Source organism: Diadema antillarum, unplaced genomic scaffold (genome assembly GCF_040938485.1).
Source record: "Diadema antillarum isolate AM-2024a unplaced genomic scaffold, OU_Dant_1.0 seq00001819_RagTag, whole genome shotgun sequence".
NCBI lineage: Eukaryota > Metazoa > Echinodermata > Echinoidea > Diadematoida > Diadematidae > Diadema > Diadema antillarum.
In genome coordinates, this window is record NW_027272494.1 from 37,081 (window position 1) to 60,606 (window position 23,526).

Here is a 23,526-nt window from a genome sequence, read left to right on the forward strand (position 1 = left end):
AGGGCGCGTCGTTTGTGAAAAGAAAATGAAACCGTGGCTGCTACTTTAAGGGGGATGTAACCCATATATACACGTATAGGGATTGAGTGAATGCAGAAATGTCAGAAGATCAGTAAAGTTTGAAAATAAAAATACAATCCTTTCAAAAGTTTAGAATCTTTAAGTTTTGGTAGCATCATCGCCGGATAAGAGGACTACAAGTCTTGAGTCCCAGCTCCCAGTAGAACAACAGTAACGAGGAAATACGGAGAGAATTCAGCATGAGGAAGAGAGGTTTTGCGATAACACCATGAATTCAACATGATTTTCAATTGTATTGTATCTCTTATCCATCGATGGCCGGCAACACTTTCAAATTTTATAACTATTGAACAGATTGTAAGATTTCTTTTTTCAAACTTTACTCATGTGTTCTACTAATATTGCTGCATTCTTCTTCAGTCCATGGCTTGCATTACACTCTAAGGCCATTGCTTCGAAACTGTTACTCGCAATACAATTACAATAATAGTGATAAAATAATAAATAATTCACAACTGAGAAAAAGAGGAAAAAAATGATGACAATGATAAATTAGGATGAAGAAGAGCAAAAAGAAGAAATAGAAAAAGAAGAAGAAGAAAGAATCTTTTGGGCCCAAGGAAGCCAATAAATACTTCATTACTAATGAATAAAACTATTTCACTTATCTCTCTTTATAGCAATCTTGTACAGTGTCGTGCTGGCCAAAGAAATCAGACCCTATATAGGTTCTAGACACTCTCCGCTACCGCATACTTACGAGGTTTAACTCTCAGCTGACGCAGTCTTGCGGGACCGACTCGGTAACTCTGCCAGTCCCTCAGGTAATTGGTATCCCGCGGCAACATGTTTTCGCCGTTGTAGTATCTGTCACCGTAAAGTCCGGGAATGAATCGCTGCTCCACGTAGTCCCAGAATGCCTCGGGAGTGGACTGCGACAGGGAACTGAAAGAAGCTGGATCATCCTGCAGTAGGTGGGTGGAAGCCAAGTTTGGTTGCTTAGTGGGCGGGTGTCAAATAAGAAATCATGTGTATACAGCAGAAACATTAGCATTTCGACCCTAACTTTGCATTGATATCATATTCTAAACCCTTCCTCTACCAACGCAATCTCGTTTAATACGTCCCTTTCAATCAACGATCAATTAATTGCTTATTATTTTCTACAGGGCAACATTTTTCCCCCATGAGTTCGACTAATTTGTTGAAACGTAAAGTAATGATCGACTTAAAACATCGAAGCAAGGTCAAAACAACTGGCTATGTCGCAGGCATGTACATATTTCATTCACCACAGCCATCTTTAACCCTTTGCCTGCCCATTTCAATTATTCCCTGCTCATAGGATTGTGTGTCCGTGCTCAACAAGAGCTACTACTCTCAGGTAGCTATGCTGCAAGAAGAAAATACAGACATTGGTCGCCACTATATATGCTGATTTATTGATTCAAAGAACTCTACCCCGTCGACGAGATAATCCACGTGTTCGGACACAAAGATATTTCGGATGGACTCTGACATGAAGAAGGCGGCTGGGTCTCGGTTGGTATAGCACAACGTCAGGACGACTCCGAGAAAGAAGGCGTAGAGGAGAACGTCGCGGAGTATGCTCAGCATCTGTATGTCTCGAAGTCGCTGCTTACGGGCCTCCTGTAAGAACTGTTTCGACGGCGGAGTCGCCGGCCGGGCTGTGTAGGCTGGGGCTAGAGAGAAGGGTCAAAAAGTGAATGGAAGCATTTTATTTGACTGACGGTACTGAATGCAATACAGTGCCACATTATAAGAGCAATTATCTTTATATTCTTTATTCACCACCCAAACTTGCTTTCAATGTTTTCGTTTGTTTATGGGTTCACATCCCTGGCAAAAAAAAAGAGTGATGTATTCCTTCACAATGGTGCACGTTCTCATTGAAACAATGTGTGTGTAAAGCAAAAAAGCACTATCAAAGTCATTGACACGCGACCAAAATCGTGATGTCCATGCAATATAGCAGTTACTTTAGTACTCATATTTTGTGTTCAAACCGCTTGATTACGCCACGAATATATCCTTGCATTTAGAGCGAATATTATGCAGAAAATTATGTTGTTATAATCCGCGTTATGTTTCATGACAGCTTTTGAAATACATAACGCCTTATTTTTGTTCAGATAATATAGAATAACCAAGTCAATTTCTCTCTCTCTCTCTCTCTCTCTCTCTGCGTATAATACCTTATCAATTTTTTATCGTGTTACTAATTATTCATCATAGCTCCATTCTTCATCCGTGCCTTCTTGTTCATGTATTCGTCATTCTGACATTCACAGTGGCTGCAACGCAGCCACCCCAGCATAGCAATAACTCCACAGATAAGATAACATGTATCTGAAGCAGTGGAAAAATGACATTGAGCGTAAGAATGGCCATTGCCTGACCATTGTCAACCATGAATCGACGTCGACCTCGTTGATGACGCACCTTTACCGGCAGTCAGTGACTCCTCGTGCAGGTACTCCTCGTCGGTTTGCAGTCCGTTGGCCGATTTGTCCTTGAGGTCGTCCACCTCCACGTCGTTCATTTTAGACGGCTTCTTGAAAATGATTGAGACTATGAACACAATGACGATTACCTAGGGACAGCCAATGACAAGAAAACAACGTTAATTACTTCTGTGTGAAAGGAAAATGTTTGATGAAAGTTTAATGCCCATTCATAAATACATAGAGCAAAAGTCATAAAAAGAATGAATAACAGAAGTTTAAGTAAAAACAGATCGAATTTGCTATTGAATTTGCATTTAGATATCTTATACAAATTGGTATATTCAGTTTCAGTTTCAGTAAGCTTTATTTCTCCACTTGTACATAACAGAAGATAAGTATCACAATATCGAACATATTATTCACAAGTCATGAAAATATAAACAAAATGTCGCATTACAAATATATAATCATGTGAAATTATACATAAATATCATTTCAGATCTTTAAGTGTATAGGTGGAGGAGACCGTTATCGATAAGCAAAACACTTGACTTGGACAACGGCCTCTGAACATAATATGCTTTGTAACAATTTTATTTAACTAAAGGAAGGAACGGAACAATTATACACACGTAGAACAAATGATGTAAACTTTAAAGTATTTTAAATGTCATTTGACCAAAAACGACAACACAAGGTGGAATGTATAAAGACGAAAGAAGGACAAAACAAAACAAAAACAAAACACAACAAAGCCCGAGAATAAGGTACCCGAACAGGAAGAGTAGAGGAAAGAGAGAAGAGAAGAAAAGCGATGAGATACAGTGTTCAGGAGTTTGGAACAATAAAACAAAAGCGTAATTTCTAATTCGAGTGGTACATTGCGAGAAGAACATTTCTATAAGATGATTTAAACATTGTAAAGAAGAACTGCGTTTAAGGTCATAATTCAATGAGTTTCATATATCAGGACCATGATGTCTTATGGAAGTTTGAGCTACAATGAGTTTAGGGTTTTCCAAATGATAATCTGTTGCATGGCAGGTAGGATATGAATAAATACTATAATTTGAAATATACATATCTTTAAACAAATCAGGGAGCTGCTTGTTAGTATATTTATACATAAATGTTGCTGTTTGCCATGTATGTATATCAGAAATTCTAAGAGTCTTTAAATCATAAAACAAAGATTCAGTGTGTGCTAAGTAGTGTGAACCGGTAATAAGTCTTACAGCACGTTTTTGTAATAACAATATCGACTTTATTTTGTTAACACCGCAATTCCCCAACACAATTTTACAGTAAGTGATATGGGGTAATATGAGTGCATTATAAAGAATTCGAAGGGTATGTTTGGTAAGATATTCTCTTACTTACCAGAGGATACCGATATTTTTTGATATTGTTGAATAAACTCGGTGTGTATGATCGGACCATGTTAGGTGCGAATCAATAGATACCCCCAAGAATTTTACACAAGACTTTTGATCCCATTGCTTGCCATCAATATATATACATGATATCATCCATTGGTGTATGGCTATTTCTAAAGAAAACATATCTTTTTTTCAATATTCGATGATAATTCATTGCACTTAAACCACGTTGAAACCTTTAATAATTCTGAATTGACAACTGTAGTGAGTGTATGTAGGTTTTTATGAGAAAAGAGGATGCTCGTGTCATCTGCGAATAAAATAAAGTTAAATAACGAAGATGAATGCACTAAATCATTTATATATATCAAGACAACAAAGGTCCTAAAATTGATCCTTGTGGAACACCACACAGAACGTTTTGTTTATTACACTCAGTCGATTGATAAAACACATACTGATTTCTGTTATGTAAATAATCTTTAAACCAGTTTAGTGCTTGGCCGCGGATACCGTATTTTATACAATAAGATATTATGATCTATGGTATCGAATGCCTTGCTCAGATCCATGAAAATCCCGATAACATGTTCTTTTCTCATAAACGATTCAATTATTTGATCATGTAATTGAATAATTGCATAATCAGGAGAATTTTTTTTTAAACCAAATTGATTAGGAACTAATAATGCATTATCATTCAGAAACCCATGAAGTCTTTTATGTACAATCTTTTCTAGAACTTTTGATAAGGCAGGAAGCAACGAAATTGGACGATAACTCTTCATTTGAGACGAGTCATCTTTCTTGTAAATCGGTATAACCTTGCCTATCTTTAATGAGTTTGGGAATTGACCAGAAGAAAGCGATAAATTAAAAATATGAGATAATACGTCGGCTATGTGGTGTATTATCTGCTTAACAAGGTTAACACTAAACCCATCAAAGCCTTTAGAATGGCTAGTCTTAAATTCCTTGACTGTTTTAATAATTTCATAACGATTTGTAGGTGTAAGAAAGAAAGAATTTTCGGGAGATGACGGTAAGTATTGAGTAAAATGAGCATTTCCCGAATCTATGGTAGAGGCAAAACGAAAACCCATCTCAACAAAATACCCATTAGATTCTTTTGCGATTTTGAGTGGATCGTTTACCAGCTCATCATCAACATATAAATTACATTTGTCGTTAGGAGATTTTTTCCCCAGTAAAACATTTACTGTATTCCAAAGCGCATTTATATCAATTTTATGTGATTCAGTTTTCCGTGAGTAATAAGGTTTTCTATTTCTATAAAAACGATATTTTGAATATTGAGATTCCGATTTACTCTTCAATGCTAATTTACATAATTTATTACGGGTTTTTATAGATTGTATTATACCTTTGGTTACCCAAGGTTTTCTATTTTTTCTATTTGTTTTTGTGCATATTGATAATATGCACTTGATATATCACCGCTTACAAAATAAATGTACTTCCATTTCATTTCACACAAATTGTATTCCTTCAGTTGTATCATACACTGCAAATGCCAAAAACACTGCAAGGAACAAAGGGAACTCAGAATTGACACAACATTATACGAAATGACGTATCATAGGAACTATAAAGAATCATACTAGCAATTTCATCCTTTCAAAACAGAATTCATCGACTTTTTTAATAGAAGAAAAACAATGCAGAAAGAAATTAGACAGGTGAAGATAAAGGACATGCCGGTTTATATTAGCCTCAGTGTATCATTCAAAACGAGTCAAAAAGACAATGTGAAACTTATGCTTTTCCTTTATCACCAAATTGCTATTACATCGACATTAAATTTCTGTTGATGAATCTTTAAAGCTCAATTCATCATGAGAAAATGAATATTTTGTTAGTACATGTATGAAATAAACGAATGAATACATACATGATTGTATAGACATCCCATGGACATCGCATATTGCTACTTTCAACTTCTGCAAATAACAACAACAAACAAACAAACAAACAGTGATAAAGGATTGATGGTACACTGGGAGAAAAATCATTGTTCTCGCATCGTATAAAAACTCGCCTTCATCGGCTGAATGAGAAGGGCGGAGCTAAAGAAGGAGGTAACCATGGAGACCAGCCACTCCTGAGACCGTTCCTTTCCCCACTCCAGACTGTAGAGCACGATGAAGAAGCAGGAGACAAAATTCGCCAGGAAAGCGATCACGTAGGCGACGTACACCATCCAATGCGGCATTGGATACTTCTTCTTCGCCGCCAGTTCGGCGCCCGTCGGTGATGAGGACTGCCCCTCTTCTGATGTCGGTGACGACTGCGATGATGCGCCCTTCTCTTGTTCCTGTCAAGTAATTTTGTTGACACACACAAAAAAAGTAGACAACACAAGAAACATAGAAGTTGCTGTGTTGTACACGTGTCCATGTTAAGAAAAAAAATAATGTCATTACATCTACTAAATATAGACTAGAATCGCTGAGCCAGAAAGTGTGATTCTCATTCTTTCTCTCACAGCAAACTTATGAGGTATAATCTTCGTTTTCCTTTTTTGTTGTTAATTTATTATGCGAGGAAAACATCACTTCTGACTCATCGTGTTCCTTTACGAGTAATCTCGTAATTCTAGAGGAATTGTTCTTCCTCCTCACATTCCATGTTCACTGCTTTCTCTTTCTCCAATCAATAATGACAAAAGTGGACAAAATTATCTGAAACGAAATATCAACAAAACAAACACACTCATGCGTGATTTTGACAAAGTTCGTCTTCATGTCACTTGATGATATCAATTGAATGAAATGTAATCCATCCCCCGTGGAAAGCGATCTTTTAACCTTGTTTGCTTGTTCTTTCTTATGTTTTGTTTTGTTTTTGTTTTTGTTTGTTTGTTGCTTTGTATGGAATGCTCTGTAGATATACCAACCTTTTCCGGAAGAGGAGAACCGTGTTGTTTTTCCTCGTAGTTGTACTGGTCTAGTTTCTTATGCGCGTTCGACGTGCATCTTGCCTTAATTCCCTTGAATTTTCGCCTGCACCAGTCGTACAGAGGGTCTGGTTTCCCTGCCTCCAGCGGTCTAGACTTGCGGAAGATTTGGACTATAATCATGTTGACGGGCATCACAACCAGGGAGCTTATGATTCCAATATAGATCTGAGTTTGAATGGAGTATGCATACCAAGACAGAAAGAGGAGAGAAAGTAATTCTGATTCAGATGGGTGCATCACAAGCCCTTCGTATGAGAAAAGCGGGGAAAAATCATTATTCACAGTGCCGGCAGGAATCCCTTTAAGTACTTATTTAGATCAAATATGTATTATCATAATGATTATGGTTACATGAGGACAATGATGTAACATTTGTCATAATTAGTCAACAAAGGCAATGTCAGCCTATAGTAGTAGAGCAGATAAGCCGAAGAATTGTGCAAAATTTGACTAAAGCATGAAACTTTCACCATTGTTAGTACATGCTATAAGATTAATCTTAAGATCGGGAGGTAAGTCTGAATTGACCTCTGATGACCTCTAGAGGTCAATGACCTCAAAGTCTAAGAAAATTGATATATTGCGTCATTGGTTAATGATAAACACAGTAATGATGTACTAAAACTTATTTTTTGTCACAGTGAAATTGTCTTTATGTTCCACAGAGCCCTGACAGGTTTCTACCTTTGACCTCTGATGACCTCGAGAGGTCAATGACCTCAAAATGTCAGAAAATTGATATTTTGCGTCATTGGTTAATGATAAACACAGTAATGATGTACTAAAACTTAATTTTTGTCACAGTGAAATTGTCTTTATGTTCCACAGAGCCCTGACAGGTTTCTACCTTTGACCTCTGATGACCTCAAAATGTCAGAAAATTGATATTTTAATGCGTCACTCGTAACTGAAACACGATAATTATGTATTAAAAACCAATTTTTGTAAGAGGAATTGCCTCAATGTTCCACTGAGCCTTTCGAGTCAGATTTCTACCTTTGACCTCTGATGACCTCAGATGACCTATGATGAGGTCAATGACCTCAAAATGTCAGAACATTGATATTTTGAGCAATTGGTTGATGATAAACATGATTAAGATGTCATATTCATTTGTATTACAATTGAATTGTTTTCCTATTCCACAGAGCAAGAGAAATTACTCACGTGTCTCTGCCTTTGACCTCTGAGGAAGGTGACAGGTCAATAACCTCAAAATATCAGAATATTGATATTTTATGTATAGTCAATGGTCAACTTATACCCGATGTACAATCATGCATTATGCTATTAGCCTTTACCCTATAATAGAAGAATTTGTCATTCCATGGAACATTGGTCATTAGCCTGTGAATTATATCCAACTTTGACCTCTAAGGACAGTGAGAGGTCACTGAGTTATAGAATATCAGAATATGTGTAGGCTTACCTGTATTGATGTTTGGCTTCATTGGTTTAATCGTAAATGCTTAATCATGTACAAATCACGCATTTACGTTTTGATCAAAGTATGTATGCATATTCCACAGAGCAATCGTTTATAGTAACAGGTCTCTGGAATGTGAGAGGTCAATTACTTCAGAAATAAAGCTTAAGTTTCCTGAGTGATGGCAGTGACCTCAAATAGAAATGTTATGTTTGGGTTAGTTACGCAGACTAGCAAATATAGGCAAATATGGCCATTATCTCGACACTCGAGGAAAACAAGGCCCACGAGACTGATATACAGAGCGTTTAATCTATTCAGTGCAGGTCTCATAGATCTTTTCCCCCATGTGTCGGACTCATTTTGGGACTGGTTTGCCTACAAGTGTCCAGCTCATGGGCAATATTTGCATAGTTTCCAGCTGGTGGGCCTATATTGGCCAGTGTAAAGCTGGTGGGTTGTTACAGTATGACTGTATGACAGTATGACTCATGGTCCTGGAGTATACAGTCCGCAGCTGCGACATCATGGACCATCTTGAAAACTTCGACATACTGTGAGACCCAACATGTATTCCACATGAAGCGATCCTGTGTATTACAACTAGCTATTGCCATCCGAGACCTACCCAGGGAATAGATAAGCATTCATGGCAAACCATGGAGAAAGCGGATTGTGCAAAATATTTTGGAGTCTATTCCAATAGGAAGCTCAGCTGGAATCACATCGCCACAGCAGCTTAAAAAGGCTATACTTCAACCAAAGACTCTCTCCAGACGAATATATAAAGTTCAGGTGTTGTGCTACTCCATGCCGCTCAGGACTGTCCTGGAATATGCATGTATCATCTGGGATCCATTCACCCAGGGAAACATCATGAAGTTTGGAATTGATCCAGAGAAGACATGCACTCTTTAGCTGCAATGATCATCACATGCAAAACAAGCAGTGTTACAGCCACACTTAAAACAAAACAAAACAAAACAAAACAAACGAAAACTACAATGACAATCCCTGTCAGAAAGTACAGGACAGGCAAATTCAGCGATGATGTTCTGCATGAAGAACTCCACAACATCCACTCTGCAGGAAGTTGTGGCTCCATTGCCGCATTCTTCAAAAAGGGCCAATGACCAAAAATGTCAGGCATCAATTTTGCAAGAACACAAAGTAGGCCTACTCCCAAAAAAGGAGAGAGATACTCAATATTTAGCTCTGCTATTAAATATACAGATGTCTCTCTTTTTGTTTTTGCTTTTGTTTGTTGTTTTTTGCTTCATATACCTTCTTTAGGCTCCATGGCAGAATATTACAAGATTACACAGTATAATGAAGAAGAAGAAGAAGAAGAAATAGAAGAAGAAGAAGAAGTAGAAAAAGAAAGAGAATAGGAAACGAGATCTGCTGTCAATGATGCAGAGCCAATATCAATCAGTTCCATGGTAGATCTTAGTCGGCACTGCAAAGGTTCGGATGTCTCTGTTGGCAAAGGATATTCTAAAGCTCCAAGTAAGTCCATGGGGTGGTTTACATTGTCTGGGCTTAGAGGGTTGGGTTGGGTATATGAGGATATGATGCTTTGTTATAACAATTAGGTTTGAGATATCTGTTTTTTATGCTTGTTTTGACCATCCAGCATGGATCTCCAACGAAAAAGAATGATAATGTGTTAGACCCAGCCACCACCGTGTTTTTCAATAGATTTTGATATTACAGTGTAGTTGAGAAAAAAGTAACCTCTCATTGTCCTAGATGGAAGTCAAAATTGAACTGTGTGTGGAATACTCTGCATACAATTTTGGACACACACACACACACACACACACTCACACAATTATTATTTCATAAGCAGATGGCCATTACAAACCAATGAGACCAGACATCAATATTCTTACATTTTGATGTATATCTTTCAATATCCTCCAGAGGTCAGAGGATCGTCGCTAATGTTCATGTGAAATGAATACACGCCTTTTGAATCCATTTAATTCTGAGATGTGGACTATGTTTTGTTTTGTTGTTGTTTGTTTGTTTGTTTGTTTGTTTGTTTGTTTTTTTGCTTTTTAGACAGAAAACTGCCCAAGTTTTTCACTTTAAGTGTGCATCGGATTGTTGAAATTTAATTCTGAAATGCAAAATCTCCCTTCTGTGAGAGGGGATATCTCCTTTCAATAGACTCCTTCCCCCTGCTTGGTTCCTTCCACAGATATAACATACTTTGGGGATGTTTACCATTGATGATGCCAAACTATTCTGATACTTTGAGGTCATTGACCTCTCGAGATCATCAGAGGTCAAAGGCAGAAACTCGTCTGTGTGCCTTGGAATATGAAGACAATGTAATTGTACACAGATATGCTTGTTTTGTACATCTTTACCATGTTTGACCTCTCACCAATGATGTCATAGTTCAATATTCTGATATTCTGAGGTCATTGACCTCTCAAGGTCATCAAAGGTCAAAGGTAGAAACCTGTCTGCTCTTAAGAATATGAAGACAATTTCATTGTAAGACAAGATATGCTTGTTTTGTACATCTTAACAATGGTTACCATTAACCAATGACATCACAGATCAATATGATATTTTGAGGTCATTGACCTCTAATGGTCATCAGAGGTAAAAGGTTAAAACCTGTCAATGCTCTGTGGAATCAGAAAATGGTTTCCCTGAAGTATAGATGCATGTTTAGTGAATCATATCCACATATATCATTCACAATTGTCTAAGAACATCGATATTCTGATATTTAAAGTTCATTGACCTCTGGAGGTCATCAGAGGTCAAAGGTAAAAACCTGTCAGTGCTCTGTTGAATCTGGAAATGATTTCTCTGTAGTATGAATGCATGTTTAGTGCAGCATAACAACATATATCATTCACAAATGTCTAAAAACATCGATATTCTGATATCTAAAGTACAATGACCTCTGGAGGTCATCAGAGGTCAAATCAGACTTACCTCCCGATCTCAAAATAAATCTTATGGTATGTACTAACACTGGTGAAAGTTTCATGCTTTAGTCAAATTTTGCACAATTCACGTGATTTTGAGGGCTTAACTGCTCTACTATAGGGTCATGACAAGCATTTAAATGATCCTTTCTCAGAATGTCAATCTCTCAAATCCTTCATCATCAAGCCCGCCCTCACCTGTTGCGGGTCAATGTTTATCCCAGCGATCCTGATGATGGTCCGAGATCCTCGCTCGTCGCCAGAACCCCTCCAGAACAGGGCGTTCGCAATCATCGACGTGTAGAGCAAAGTGAGGCAGCAGCAGAGCCGCTGGCATCGATTGAATTGGCTACGCGTGGGTCGGCTGAAGATCGAGAACCAGAGGTGCTGGTCCGACAAGTTCTTGCGGCCGCTGGTGTAGACTAACTGGCCTACCTGTATGGAGGTTATGACATGTAACGATAGTCATGATGTTCCTTTTTCAAGGAGAAAAAACAAACAAACAAACAAACAAAAATGTCCCTTTGTATATGGCGACTGGTATGCTTCTGCTATATCGCATTATTCTTTAAATAGGTTTACAATATTCATCGTGCCAATGTGAGACGACAATCTCACTTGATTGGCAAATATCATTATCTAGTAATGATACGTCTTTTTCGACGACATTTGAGTTATCTTCAAAATACGGAAATAAGCGAAAATTTTGCATTTCCGCTTGATTCTAACCCCACTGCCCAAATCTTTCCCGGCAGAAGTATTGTACGGTATTGCCTGTATATAGATATACCATGTTCGATCAAGTAGATACATTTAGTCATTAATTCGAAGGTATGGAGAAAATTGTGTATTATTCAGCAATAAAAAGTGTAATTTTACAACTTTAAAGTGACCTTTGACCTTGTTCTTCGCCCCCACGACTCAAATCTTTCAAAGACAATCATTGCCAGGCAGTACCTGTATATAGCCTCAATGTACTTAGCATCATGATGATACCTGGAGCAAGTTCCGAGATATGGAGGGGAAAAGCTCAATTTTAACTTTTCTGTTCTTTTTTTCTAAACCAAGCATGTTTCCAAAATAGATATTATTTTGGGTCGAAAACTCACGAACGGCAAAAAACGACCACGGAAATCTTCGTGCCGATGTGCAATTCTTTTCATTGCTCTGTGATAAAATTTTGCGGTCATGCGCAATTGAATGCAAGGCAACAATTAGTTAAAGGGGATGGCTAGTAACTGATCAGTGGGAATCAGTGGTAATGTTGGGGGATGATTTTTCCAATCCTTGTGGGATTCATTTAAGAGTACATTATGTATCTATTGTTGTGTGAAAATTACTTGCTTCAGTATGGTCTCATGTTCAAGTATTATACAGTTTAATGTACCGTCACTGTACAGGCAAGCTAACCTGGAAGCATTGAGACCATTCTGAAGCAAATGATTTTCACACAACAATAGATATATAATGTACTCATAAGTGAATCCCACAAGGATTGGAACAATCATCCCCCAGCATTCCCACTGATTCCCACTGATCAGTTACTACCCATCCCCTTTAAGCAACGGTATGTGAGACCGTACATTGTACTGTAATTGAAAAGAATATGATCTTAAATATCTACAAATCCATGATAAACTCGCCGCCTAGGCGATTGTGTCCCTTTTTTATTTTAAAGGGCACCAATATTATCGGAGTTGCAAGACGAGCCTCAGATCATGCTGATCACGTATTATTTCAAGACACTCAGGATACTATAGCTGTGGCAGTCTTACCTTGATCATATCTTTCTTGCTGGCCACAAAGAGTGTGCGATCAACCGCTCCGTCTCCTTGTTCTACTGCCAACCATTGCTCGCAGAGGAAGAAGAATCTGATTGGAGATGATACCATTAAGGTTTGGAAGGAGAATGGTTGAAGTCTCTTTCTCTCCCCCCCCCCCTCTTATTCTCGTGCACTTTGCTGCTATTGCTACTGTTACTTGCTACTATCAGCACTACTGCTACTGCTACTGCTATATTACTACTACTACTACTACTACCCACCTTTACTACAACTACTGCTACTACTACTTGTTCTTCTTCTTCTTCTTTTTCTTCCACACTTTCTTTTTGTGATTTAAAACTTTTTGTCTTGACATTTCGTATTAATCGGCCTTTCAAGTTCATTTCAAAAGCCAGTGATAATGATCACTTATGATCACCTGGTCTCATTAAGTCACGTCACAGTGATATGCCTGGTAATCCTGCCAAACTCTCATCCTCTATTTGTGTTCCCATAATTCACCTCTTCTCTTTTTCGAGTGCGTAGCTTTTGACAGGTCATAGAAAGGGAAAATAATTTCCACAATCCCGTTATGATCACGAAGTCAATTGTTGTCGTTGTTGTTATTCTTTTTTTAACATAGGGTTATTAAAATCTCTGTGGGTTCGTGAAGGCACGTCTTTGATTGTTTGGGACTTTGTTACTCACTCCTTGCCGGTCTGCAGATCCATGATGGAGATCCTAGAGAGAAACCAGCCAGCCTGCCCACCGCCTCCCGAGTTGTCGTGCCAGATGCGGACGTAGGTGAGAAGTCCAAGTGGGCGTGGCACGGTCATCAGAAAGCTGTTGATGCTGCCTACTTGAAAGATCTGCGAAATATAACAGGGAAATTTGGACGTAAAAGTCTGCTCGCTCATTGTTGCTTACAAATCATAATGATATTCTGCAGCTCATCACGCTTCGCTTACATACGTGATGAGTAAGTCAAAAGTACAGAGGCCACGGATCACTGAGAATGAAAAATGATGAGATTTGACAGTTCAAGTAAGGATGTGAAAATCTAATAAATTGTGTAAATCCCATTCTTAGCAGTAATGTGCATTATAAATCAAGACAGTATAGGGCCTACCAATGTATCTTGTGCTACTGACGCTTGACATAGGAGCTTTCCAAAGCTGAGTGTTGTACTTCCACGATAAAAGCTTCCATACGTCGCTAGCTGTTGCTTATGCATGCATTGCATACATTTGACGACGCAAACTACTAAACTATATAAAGATATCCCTCCCCTGTTGCCTTGACATACATTTACTACATTCCCTTATATGGACTTTCTTTTACCTCCGTCACGAGTGTAGTAGGTTCGATAAATTCTTTCAACACTCTCCCCCCCCCCCCCCAAAAAAAAAGAGAAGAAGATGTTGTTTGCGAAGACTGTAATCGCTCTCTATGTATTTGGATTTTTTCCGAAGGATAATTATTTATGTATTTAGGAACCTTCATGAGATGTATCGACAGCTTGTGTTATATTGCAAAGAATCGACGATGTCCCGTGTCTAATGGTCTGTGGTTGCCCAGCTGTAGTTGACGGACGTGACCCTATACGCTCACCGGTCTTTTGCTGTCATCGAGGACCCTGGAGCCGCTGTCGGCCTCCTCCCCAGTGACGATGATGCCCACTTTGGACTTGGTACCCGCTCCAGGCCGCACCCCCGTCTCCACGGTGATCTGATAGGCGTAGGTATGGGCCGGGTGGTTGTCGCTCATAGGTGTCACGCCCCACTGAAAGACAGAGTACCACGAGGGCGCCAAAATGTTCGGAAAATATTTCTCTTCAGAGTACCATTCGACGCCACGGTCAAATTGGCTTTAATCACAGAATATTGGAGTAAAATCAAGCAAAAAGGCATAACGGAGGTTTCGCCAACTATAGACGTGAAAATTTGTGACGTTTAGATGTTTACACAATAGCATCCACATAAGGAAATCATATGATACTATGATGCTGTCAACCAGACTATTTAAAAGCAAGATTAAGAAGGCTTCTCACCGCGTGGCATAACCTAGGCCGTTCCAATACAGTATACTCTCGTTATAACGAATCATCGGGACCGGCGTCTTCTTTCGTTATATTGAAATTTCGTTACAGCCGAACAGTGAAGTACGACGTAACGATACATATAGATGATAAATTTGGAAACTAAATTTTTCTTTGTTGAAACGAGAATTTCGTTATGATCGTGTTCGTTAAGACCGGAGTGCAGTGTGTGGTTCTAGATGACCCCCGAGAATGTAAACATGTGAAAAAAAAGCTTTTCCGATGACTTTACAAAACATACTTAGCACTGCACATTCGGCTGAATCATGGTATGTAAATGACATTTACAAGTCTCTTATAAACAAGTAAGCAATTAGGACTTCGTATATCGTGTAATCATCAAGAGAGGGAAAGAGAAAGATAGAAAAAAGAAATAAAGAAAGAAGAGATAGAGAATGGCAGAAAGAAAGAGAAATGGGATGGAGGAGGAGAGAGGGGGAGAGAGAAAAAGTGCATAAGTGTTTTGTGTGTGTGCATGTCTCAGTGAAAGTAAAGCCCACCGCACATTACAACTATCTCTTAATTTTGCATTTTCGTCATTGTTCGGGTGATCACGCCGCTCTCTTGTAGTTTAACGTCACGGACATTCATTTTTTTTTCTTATATGCTTTCATTTCCTCAAGTCATATTTTGTCATTCTGTACTACTGCAAATTTCATATTAAGGCCACGTCAAACTAGAGCGAATGCCCAACGAATTCAAAACTTTGAAGATACTTTAGCATTAATTGTTAGTACTAGAATAGTTCGTAACAAATTTTGACGTTCTGTGTATTTATCAGCTATCGTATATAGATTCGCAGAGACACGTACGCTCGAGATTTTGGTATCTTTTCAAACTCGTTCGGCAAGCGTTGGGCATTGTTCGCTGTATTATGACGGGCAAATCAGCTTGTGGGTAACTACGCCCTACAAACAATACTTCTATGTGGATTCCTCATATTTCACATGGATTAATTCTTTAGTTGTTGCATTCAATAATTACCTCATTAATTTTCTTGGTATGTCTAAGGTTCATTTGTTAAAACGTGGAATATGGAACAATATAAAAAAAAAACCACTTTGCCACAATTCACCGGTCATATGACCTAGTGACCACAAGTGTGGCCAGAAGTGCGTTTTTAGTCTTGCAACTGGGTCGCAATGCCAGTTGTGAAGATATGACACGTCGAATTTTCACGAACGGTCAAAGACTTTCAGTCAATCACACTACAATAATTATGCAGACCTACTGTCCTATCGTAATATTGTTCAGCTGTTTAGTCTAATCATATACTGCTGTGCGGCGTTGAGTCGCGCGACTGGTCTTGCGACCGGTTGGATTGAGTAGTGTGCGGTGGTCTTAAAAACAAGAGATATACATTAACCTTTACGATGTCTTGCTTGTCCTTCCTCCGGGCGTAGATGAGCAAGAGAAGGTACACGCCAGCGAAGCCCATGACTGTGCCAAACACGAGCGCGTTGTCCTTTAAGGGCTTGCTGAACACTGTGCTGAAGTCTATCGTGTTCACCGGTACGTAGAAGGTGGATGCGAATGAAGTGAGGTGATTACACAGACATTCGGTCTGGAAGCGAGTAGTCTGTACTCCACCCTAGTGGGCAAAAAATTCATTGCAAATGTAAGAAGAAAGTTAGCACCTGATATCACGTACCGTCTCTTTTTTCAATGACTCGGTGGACATGTTTCACTCTGAAATCTCATGACATTAATCGTATAAACTGAAGTGGCATAAAGGTATTTATTCATTGAACCTAATATCATTGGCAAGTATATTGCGTGATAGTAGACCTCCTCTACCGATGCCATTATTCTGCTACTGTGAATTAACAGTGCATACTACTGCTGCTAACATACTACTACGACTATACTACAAGAAGGTCACAACAGCTATCAATACACTAATTGGCATGACTGACAATAAAAACGATCAGTAAAGTACCTCGCATCCCTTGCCGCTCCATGTTTCCGCTTCCTCGTCGAAGTACCGACATGACGAGAAGTAAATGCTCAACCAATAGGCCAGTGGTGTCACAGTGTTGTTTTCATTCTTAGGGAGTGGTATCGTTTCGTTGTAGGAGGACCGATTGCAACCATTCACTGTTGAGTTTAACTCATCAAATCGTGCATCCGTCCCTAATAAGTACATGACACGTAACGCCTTAGCAATCAAACGTTCAATTTGGACAAGGCGTCACTTTACAGTATACAACTGTCGCTTCCATTTTGTCACACATGCTCTCTCCCTCCGTGTCTTCCCATCCTTCTTCATCTACCTCCAAAACGTATCTACTCTCTCATCCTCTCTCTTATATCTCGAAGCAAATGAGTGCATACAAATAAAATCATAATGTTTCAGTCATATTTCCGTCACTTTCTAGAGGTGGCATTCATCTTCTCAGCATGTTGTTTCAAGATCTCTGCATAATTACGTGATAGATACAGCCAAGCATCAAAGTGAATTACAATTCACTAACAACATATCACTTTGGTTCTCACTAAGCACAATATCCCAGCGCAACCGTATATGCGTGACAGGAATGTGACAAGTAAAGTGCAGAAGTTTCTATACTCTTTGGTGTTAAGGGAGTGGTTTTGAGTCTTACCTGCAGGCATTATGCCAATGACGTACGTTCCTTTCCCGCAGAGTTCACTTTTAGTCATGCTGAACGTGTAACGGCTCTCCTCTCTCATTGTCTCGTTTTCCCAAGATTCATCCGGCGAGACTTCTCGCGGGAGTTTCTTCACTGCGTAATACCTGTCAAGCCGAGGCGGTCTGAGCAACCTGATGAACACCCAAAACCGTTGCCCTTCTTTTTCTGGCAATACGACGGCTCGAATGTCGATGGAGTCTTCGTCGACATGCACTCTATGACACGACATTGGATACTTTTGCGTCAGATTTGCCTCCGTCAAGTTCACCTCTGTAACTTGATCGGGTTGCGTCTTCATAACGATTCGAATAGGACTTGTTGTATTGCTCACGTCTATCTTATTCGCTGATTTGCTCTGGAAACTCAAACTAACCACTGGTGAGGATATATCTCCGCCATTATTCGCATAGCTGAACGGGTTACCGGACATTGTAACGGCCTGAAAACGAAATTAATCACCAACATGTTTACACACATGCAGTTTTCCATAGATTGTAAAAGGTTAAGTAATCATTTTTCATGACAAAAGAGATACAGTGTAGTGTGGAATCATACAATTTATGCTGTATTTTCGTATATATCATAGACCCATGATGATTGTACCGTATAAAGATTGCAGCACGTAAGAAAGGGACTATCAGTGTGTTCATCAGAAATAATTTACACTAAATGTGTTGGCAAATGATTGTCATCTCAGCCTCAAGAGCGATGTTCCGTCAAGTTAGCCTTAATAATAATAATAATAATAATAATAATAATAATAATAATAATAATAATACATTACATTTCGTATATATCATAGACCCATGATGATTGTACATGATAATAATAACAATAATAGTAATAGTAATAATAATAATAACAATACATTACCTTAGAACAGGGCTGTCTGTTTCTTTTTTTTTTAGAATTGTTACTTCTGTCTACCCATACATGGTTACATTTTCGTACTTCATTATCATTGGTTTTAAAGGGAAAACATATTTCAAGCTCTACTTTTAGCTTCCCTCCATTGTCAACATTATGCAGTATACAGCATGTACACGTGTACTTACTTCTTCCTCATTTCACTGTGTTTATATTATGTTTCGATGTATTGAGAATAATATGCATTTCTATATTGTTTACCTTTTTCGAGCTATGTTTTGTACATTGACACTCTCATTTGAATATGAAATAGAAATGAAATAAAAAAAGGAAAACCTTCGACGGTAACTCCGCTTAATATAGACGAGATGATGGTTGGTATTAAAGTCCCTTAGCCTCCAACTCCGGGATTGTCAATCCCACTCCAAGGTGTATCTTCTGCTGATGTGAATATGTTTTCGCATCACTACTTCATGAATTCATTAAGATATAGATCTTTTTTAAATTGATCATTTTCTCCTTCTCAGCACCAACCGACTTCGGCCCCTTATTTTTATTACCATGATCGTGTGGGTGATCTATCACTTGGTCCACTGCCACTTCGTCTAACAGCCATTTAGCCTCCACCCACATAGTCCTGATTCGTCCACAACCAATTCGTCTAATGACCATTTGGTCCAATTGCCACTAAGCCTCATTAAAAGTGGGTCTACTTTAAGATGGGCTATACCTACTTTGTCTAATATTCCCATTTTGTCTAATAAACCCACAGTTTATTAGATAAATGGGAAAAAATTCAAGGAGACAAAACTCAATTAGAACATCTGGTCATTAGACGAAACGATAAGTAGCCAAAATGGGCATTAGACCAAGTGAGGAGTAGACCAAACGGGCATTAGACGAAATTGATAGTAGACCAAGTGAGTTTAGCCGTAGTGGTGTTAGATGAACTGGGAAGTAGACCATCTGGTAGTAGACCAAGTGGCAATAAACCATCGTGTGCACAGCTCACCACAAGTTGCATACAATTCCACATCTCCGTACCGTGGAATTGTATGAATATCATATAATTGTATGAATATGACATAATCTTGAATGAATATCATATAATCTGAGGATTCTGATGTTCTTCTCGGACACCTGTCTTTCCTATAATGAGTTTGAAGCATCGTGGTGCTTATTTTAGCTGACTTGATAGCTGATGACACCATAAAGGGCGGAGGTTAGTGGAGTGACAAAAGTCTAAAAATAAGATGTTGGCAATTTCGTGATACACATTTTTCATCGCAAAATTCAAGAAATGTCAATACGATTTGCAGACGTATTCAAATAAGCTTTAGAAACATGAAATTGGATGTCATGGGATCTCTGTTGACGATGACTTGTGCTTGTTCTTTGTGTGTTTACTCTCTTAGCAACCAAGAACATTCTTGTTCTTTATTTTCCTACTGTTTGATTTATGGTTGATCCTTTCCTAACATGTTTGGGGAGAGAAAAAAAGAATCAGCACTTTATTGCTAATCAGACACTTTTCCATGAAGAAAATGATTTACCAGATCCCGCTGTAATTTTAAACATGAATTTTGTATGGTGCTTTTTCAGGACATTGATTTTTTTCCACTGCAAATCAACTCGTTGATACCTTTAATTGCACGCTGTCCTGCGTGACGCCATCGCCGAATAATTCTTCAGCGCTGGGCATTTTGATCTCAGACCCGTTTGCTGAGATGTTCTTGTTGCCTATTTCTGCTTGTGATTCGACCAGGAGATTTGCTTCGATGGTTTCTGTCTTGGAGACCACTGGCTCCTGGCCAGGCACCATGTTATGAAGGACCAGATCAACCATGGAATTCAGCACGTCCTGAAGCATGTTACTTATCATCATTTGCTACGGTAAACACGAGCAGATAAAAAAGGACAAAACACATGAATGAAAATGAAATATAATTCCATAGGACACACACAAAAAAAAGAACGAGGTACTCGCCTTGAACAAAATACAATAAGACAAGCAAGAGTGAACAATCGGAAACAACATACAGCAAACATCCCAACGGAATTACTATGTTTATATTCTTGTTGTTGGTATTATAAGTCAATGTTTGCATTGTATGCGGAACGGGTAGGCCGGGTGGGGCTTGCAATTACAACACCTACAATTTTTCCGAGTTTCTGTCCTTATTCCCATCAAGCGCGGGGGGGGGGGGGGGGGGGAGAGAAGGGAAGTTACCTTTGACCTTGATGTCCCCGTGCCCCCTAGCCCCCCCCCCCCCCCCGAAAAGCGTATACCTTTCGGACCTTGCCCATGTTACAAGTCAGCCATTTGCTGTTCATTTCATTAAATACAATGAGAGAACAAAAGTGGAAATGAAATCAACTCAACTTATCTCAATTCTTCATCTATTCCTAGGGGGTAAGGAGAACTTAACCGAGCCATATGATAACACATCAGCGATTTGAGTGGCCATTGCCCTTACTTCGTACGCCTTGTCGGTCATGTTGGAAGTTGTTGCCTCCGTAACTGCCTCTTCCTCTTCCTCTTCCTCTGTCGCCGAAGGCTCTGAGAAATCCCCGAGCTTTGCAACGATGTTGCCGACAACAGCGACCATTGCTAAAGGAGAGAAGGATTTTCGTCTTAGATCTGTTATTGTGATTGACTTGCGTTTTTGCAACGGCCTGTCTCTCCACATCAAGAGAAAGGAGACCTTGAATGGAAACATGACGTTCGTCATCATGTTTTGTTACTGGAGTTTGTAATCATATTGCTCAATAATAATTATTATTGGCCAGTTGGTATCCTGTCTGGTGATTACTTGAGTGATGATATGTAGCTTCCACCTTCATAGTTTTGTTACTGTTATGCAGGAAATTAATACAAAATTAGAATCTTGAATTCAACCGTCTTCGCAGGTAAAAACATAGCTTCGTACTAATCACGAAGAAATCGCGGTAAATGCGTGTTCAAAAATCCAGCTTTTATCATTAGTATAATTTTTTCCAATGATTTCTTCGGCTATGATTTCATGCGGGATCTTTTGACCCAAGGCTAAAACTGCCGAGTTACCGTCTGTCGTCCTTTTCTTGTCTTCTGTGCTCTCTCGTGGTAGATTCTGGTAGGTGGCAGTCATCTCGTTTATTGAACCCGCAACTTTTGCCTGCCGGGATTGACACGGGCAAAACACATTGACATCTTTGTATGCATGATCGATTAACTATAATTTATCAAGCTGGGGTAATCAGTATTTGCTGTATCTCAAACAGATTCAATATTTGAAAACAGACACGGCGCGATTTGATATTGAGAGATGAAGTGAACAGACCTCATCAAGGACCTTAGAGTTAAATATTGTCGCTTTCACAAACATGCGCATAACAGCGATTTGTGCTAGCTTTAAAAGAGAGTTACGCCGAAAATGTATCGTTAACGTTAAACGCATTTCCGCGATTGTCTCGACCATACAAATACTGGGGCAGATAAGAATCAAGCTCATCTTACAGTTTAATGCGGAAAACATTTATTCAAACGAACCAACAATATTGTATCACCTTCAAAAAGTGGAACAACGACATATCTGGGCTTTGAAACATGTATAACTTCTGTGGCTTGATGTGCACAGTGCCAAGAAACTGATTAAGCCAACATTTTTGAATATCTTCTTGCTTCTACTTTAAATGCTACTGCCGCATACTTTCAGAGCTGCAAGCACCTTTTTCTTTTGGTCATCAATATCTTTCTTCATCCTACTTTCCAAGTTTCTCTTAGTTGGTCTTATGGCTTTACTCAAATATCTTCATCACACTTAACTTGAACATAATCTCATTAAGTTTCCCAAAATATGTGTTAATGCAAGTGCTTACCGTGGAGCTCGCATCAGGTGGGGGCGATCCAACTTTGAAGATATTTTTGTACGTGCCAGCGAACATCAAGATGTCGCCAGCTGACTTTGCCTCGGCACTCATATTTGTCGTGATGGGTACAATAGTGTTTTTCAGCTGTCGGATAAGTGGAGGATGGAAATTTATATTTATATTATATATATATATATATATATATATATATATATATATATATATTATTTTTTTTGCTCAATAATCGATAACCAGGACAAAGCACACAAGTGGTAAAAACAGGAAATATCATGTATCTCATCTCACTGAAAATTATGCGATAACACATTATAACACATTGGTATCTTAGAATTAAAGGGAAGGTAAACCCAAAGAGCAATGTGGATTGAATGAAAGCAGCAACATCAGTAGAACACATCAGTGAAAGTTTGAAGAAAATCGGACAATCGATGCAAAAGTTATGAATCTTTAAAGTTTTGGTGTTGGAACTGCTGGATGAGGAGACTACTAGAGGTTATGACGTATGAGAGGACAACAATATAAAGGCTATATAAAGAAATTTTCACAAAAATTCATTTTTCATGAAATTCCATCAACTTGATGCTGACATATGTTAAGGGTAGCAATTATTCCCCCTGCTTTCTGAAAGCGGTTAGGCAAGTGCCTTTTCATGATGCTAGAAAAGTGAATTTTTGTTGATTTTCCTTTATATTTTCTTTATATTGCTGTCCACTCATACGTCATAACCTCTAGTAGTCTCCTCATCCAGCGGTTCAAGCACCAAAACTTTAAAAATTCACAACTTTTGCATCGATTGTCCGATTTTCCTCAAACTTTCACTGATGTGCTTTGCTAATGTTGTTACTTTCACTCAATCCACATTGCTCTTTGGTATATCCTTCCCTTTAATACATGAAATAACATTCTTTGTATGTATCTTTATTCCTCAACCTGTCCTTAGCCGGCAACATACAATTTGAAACAGGTAATAAAGTTACAGCTTCGCACTATAAAGAGACTTAAACCTGACATCCGCTAGAGTCTAAAAAGCCTCGGAATGGATGTAGTAA

General features: G+C 38.7%; 1 protein-coding gene across 1 annotated transcript in view; it reads right to left on the minus strand.

Annotated features, from left to right (window-relative positions):
• The window catches only part of LOC139712553 (polycystin family receptor for egg jelly-like), a 72,753-nt gene that overhangs the window by 13,864 nt on the left and 35,363 nt on the right, over positions 1 to 23,526 (minus strand). Inside the window, exons 9-24 of the mRNA XM_071624366.1 lie at positions 22,466 to 22,600; positions 21,672 to 21,762; positions 21,085 to 21,218; positions 20,250 to 20,495; positions 17,693 to 18,179; positions 17,029 to 17,222; positions 16,456 to 16,680; positions 14,603 to 14,773; positions 13,700 to 13,860; positions 13,004 to 13,100; positions 11,427 to 11,663; positions 6,786 to 7,013; positions 5,928 to 6,203; positions 2,485 to 2,635; positions 1,483 to 1,724; positions 782 to 986 (exon numbers count right to left, since the gene is read on the minus strand). Of these exons, the coding sequence (XP_071480467.1) occupies positions 782 to 986; positions 1,483 to 1,724; positions 2,485 to 2,635; positions 5,928 to 6,203; positions 6,786 to 7,013; positions 11,427 to 11,663; positions 13,004 to 13,100; positions 13,700 to 13,860; positions 14,603 to 14,773; positions 16,456 to 16,680; positions 17,029 to 17,222; positions 17,693 to 18,179; positions 20,250 to 20,495; positions 21,085 to 21,218; positions 21,672 to 21,762; positions 22,466 to 22,600 (3,280 nt within the window). The remainder of the gene's footprint in view (positions 1 to 781; positions 987 to 1,482; positions 1,725 to 2,484; positions 2,636 to 5,927; positions 6,204 to 6,785; positions 7,014 to 11,426; positions 11,664 to 13,003; positions 13,101 to 13,699; positions 13,861 to 14,602; positions 14,774 to 16,455; positions 16,681 to 17,028; positions 17,223 to 17,692; positions 18,180 to 20,249; positions 20,496 to 21,084; positions 21,219 to 21,671; positions 21,763 to 22,465; positions 22,601 to 23,526) is intronic.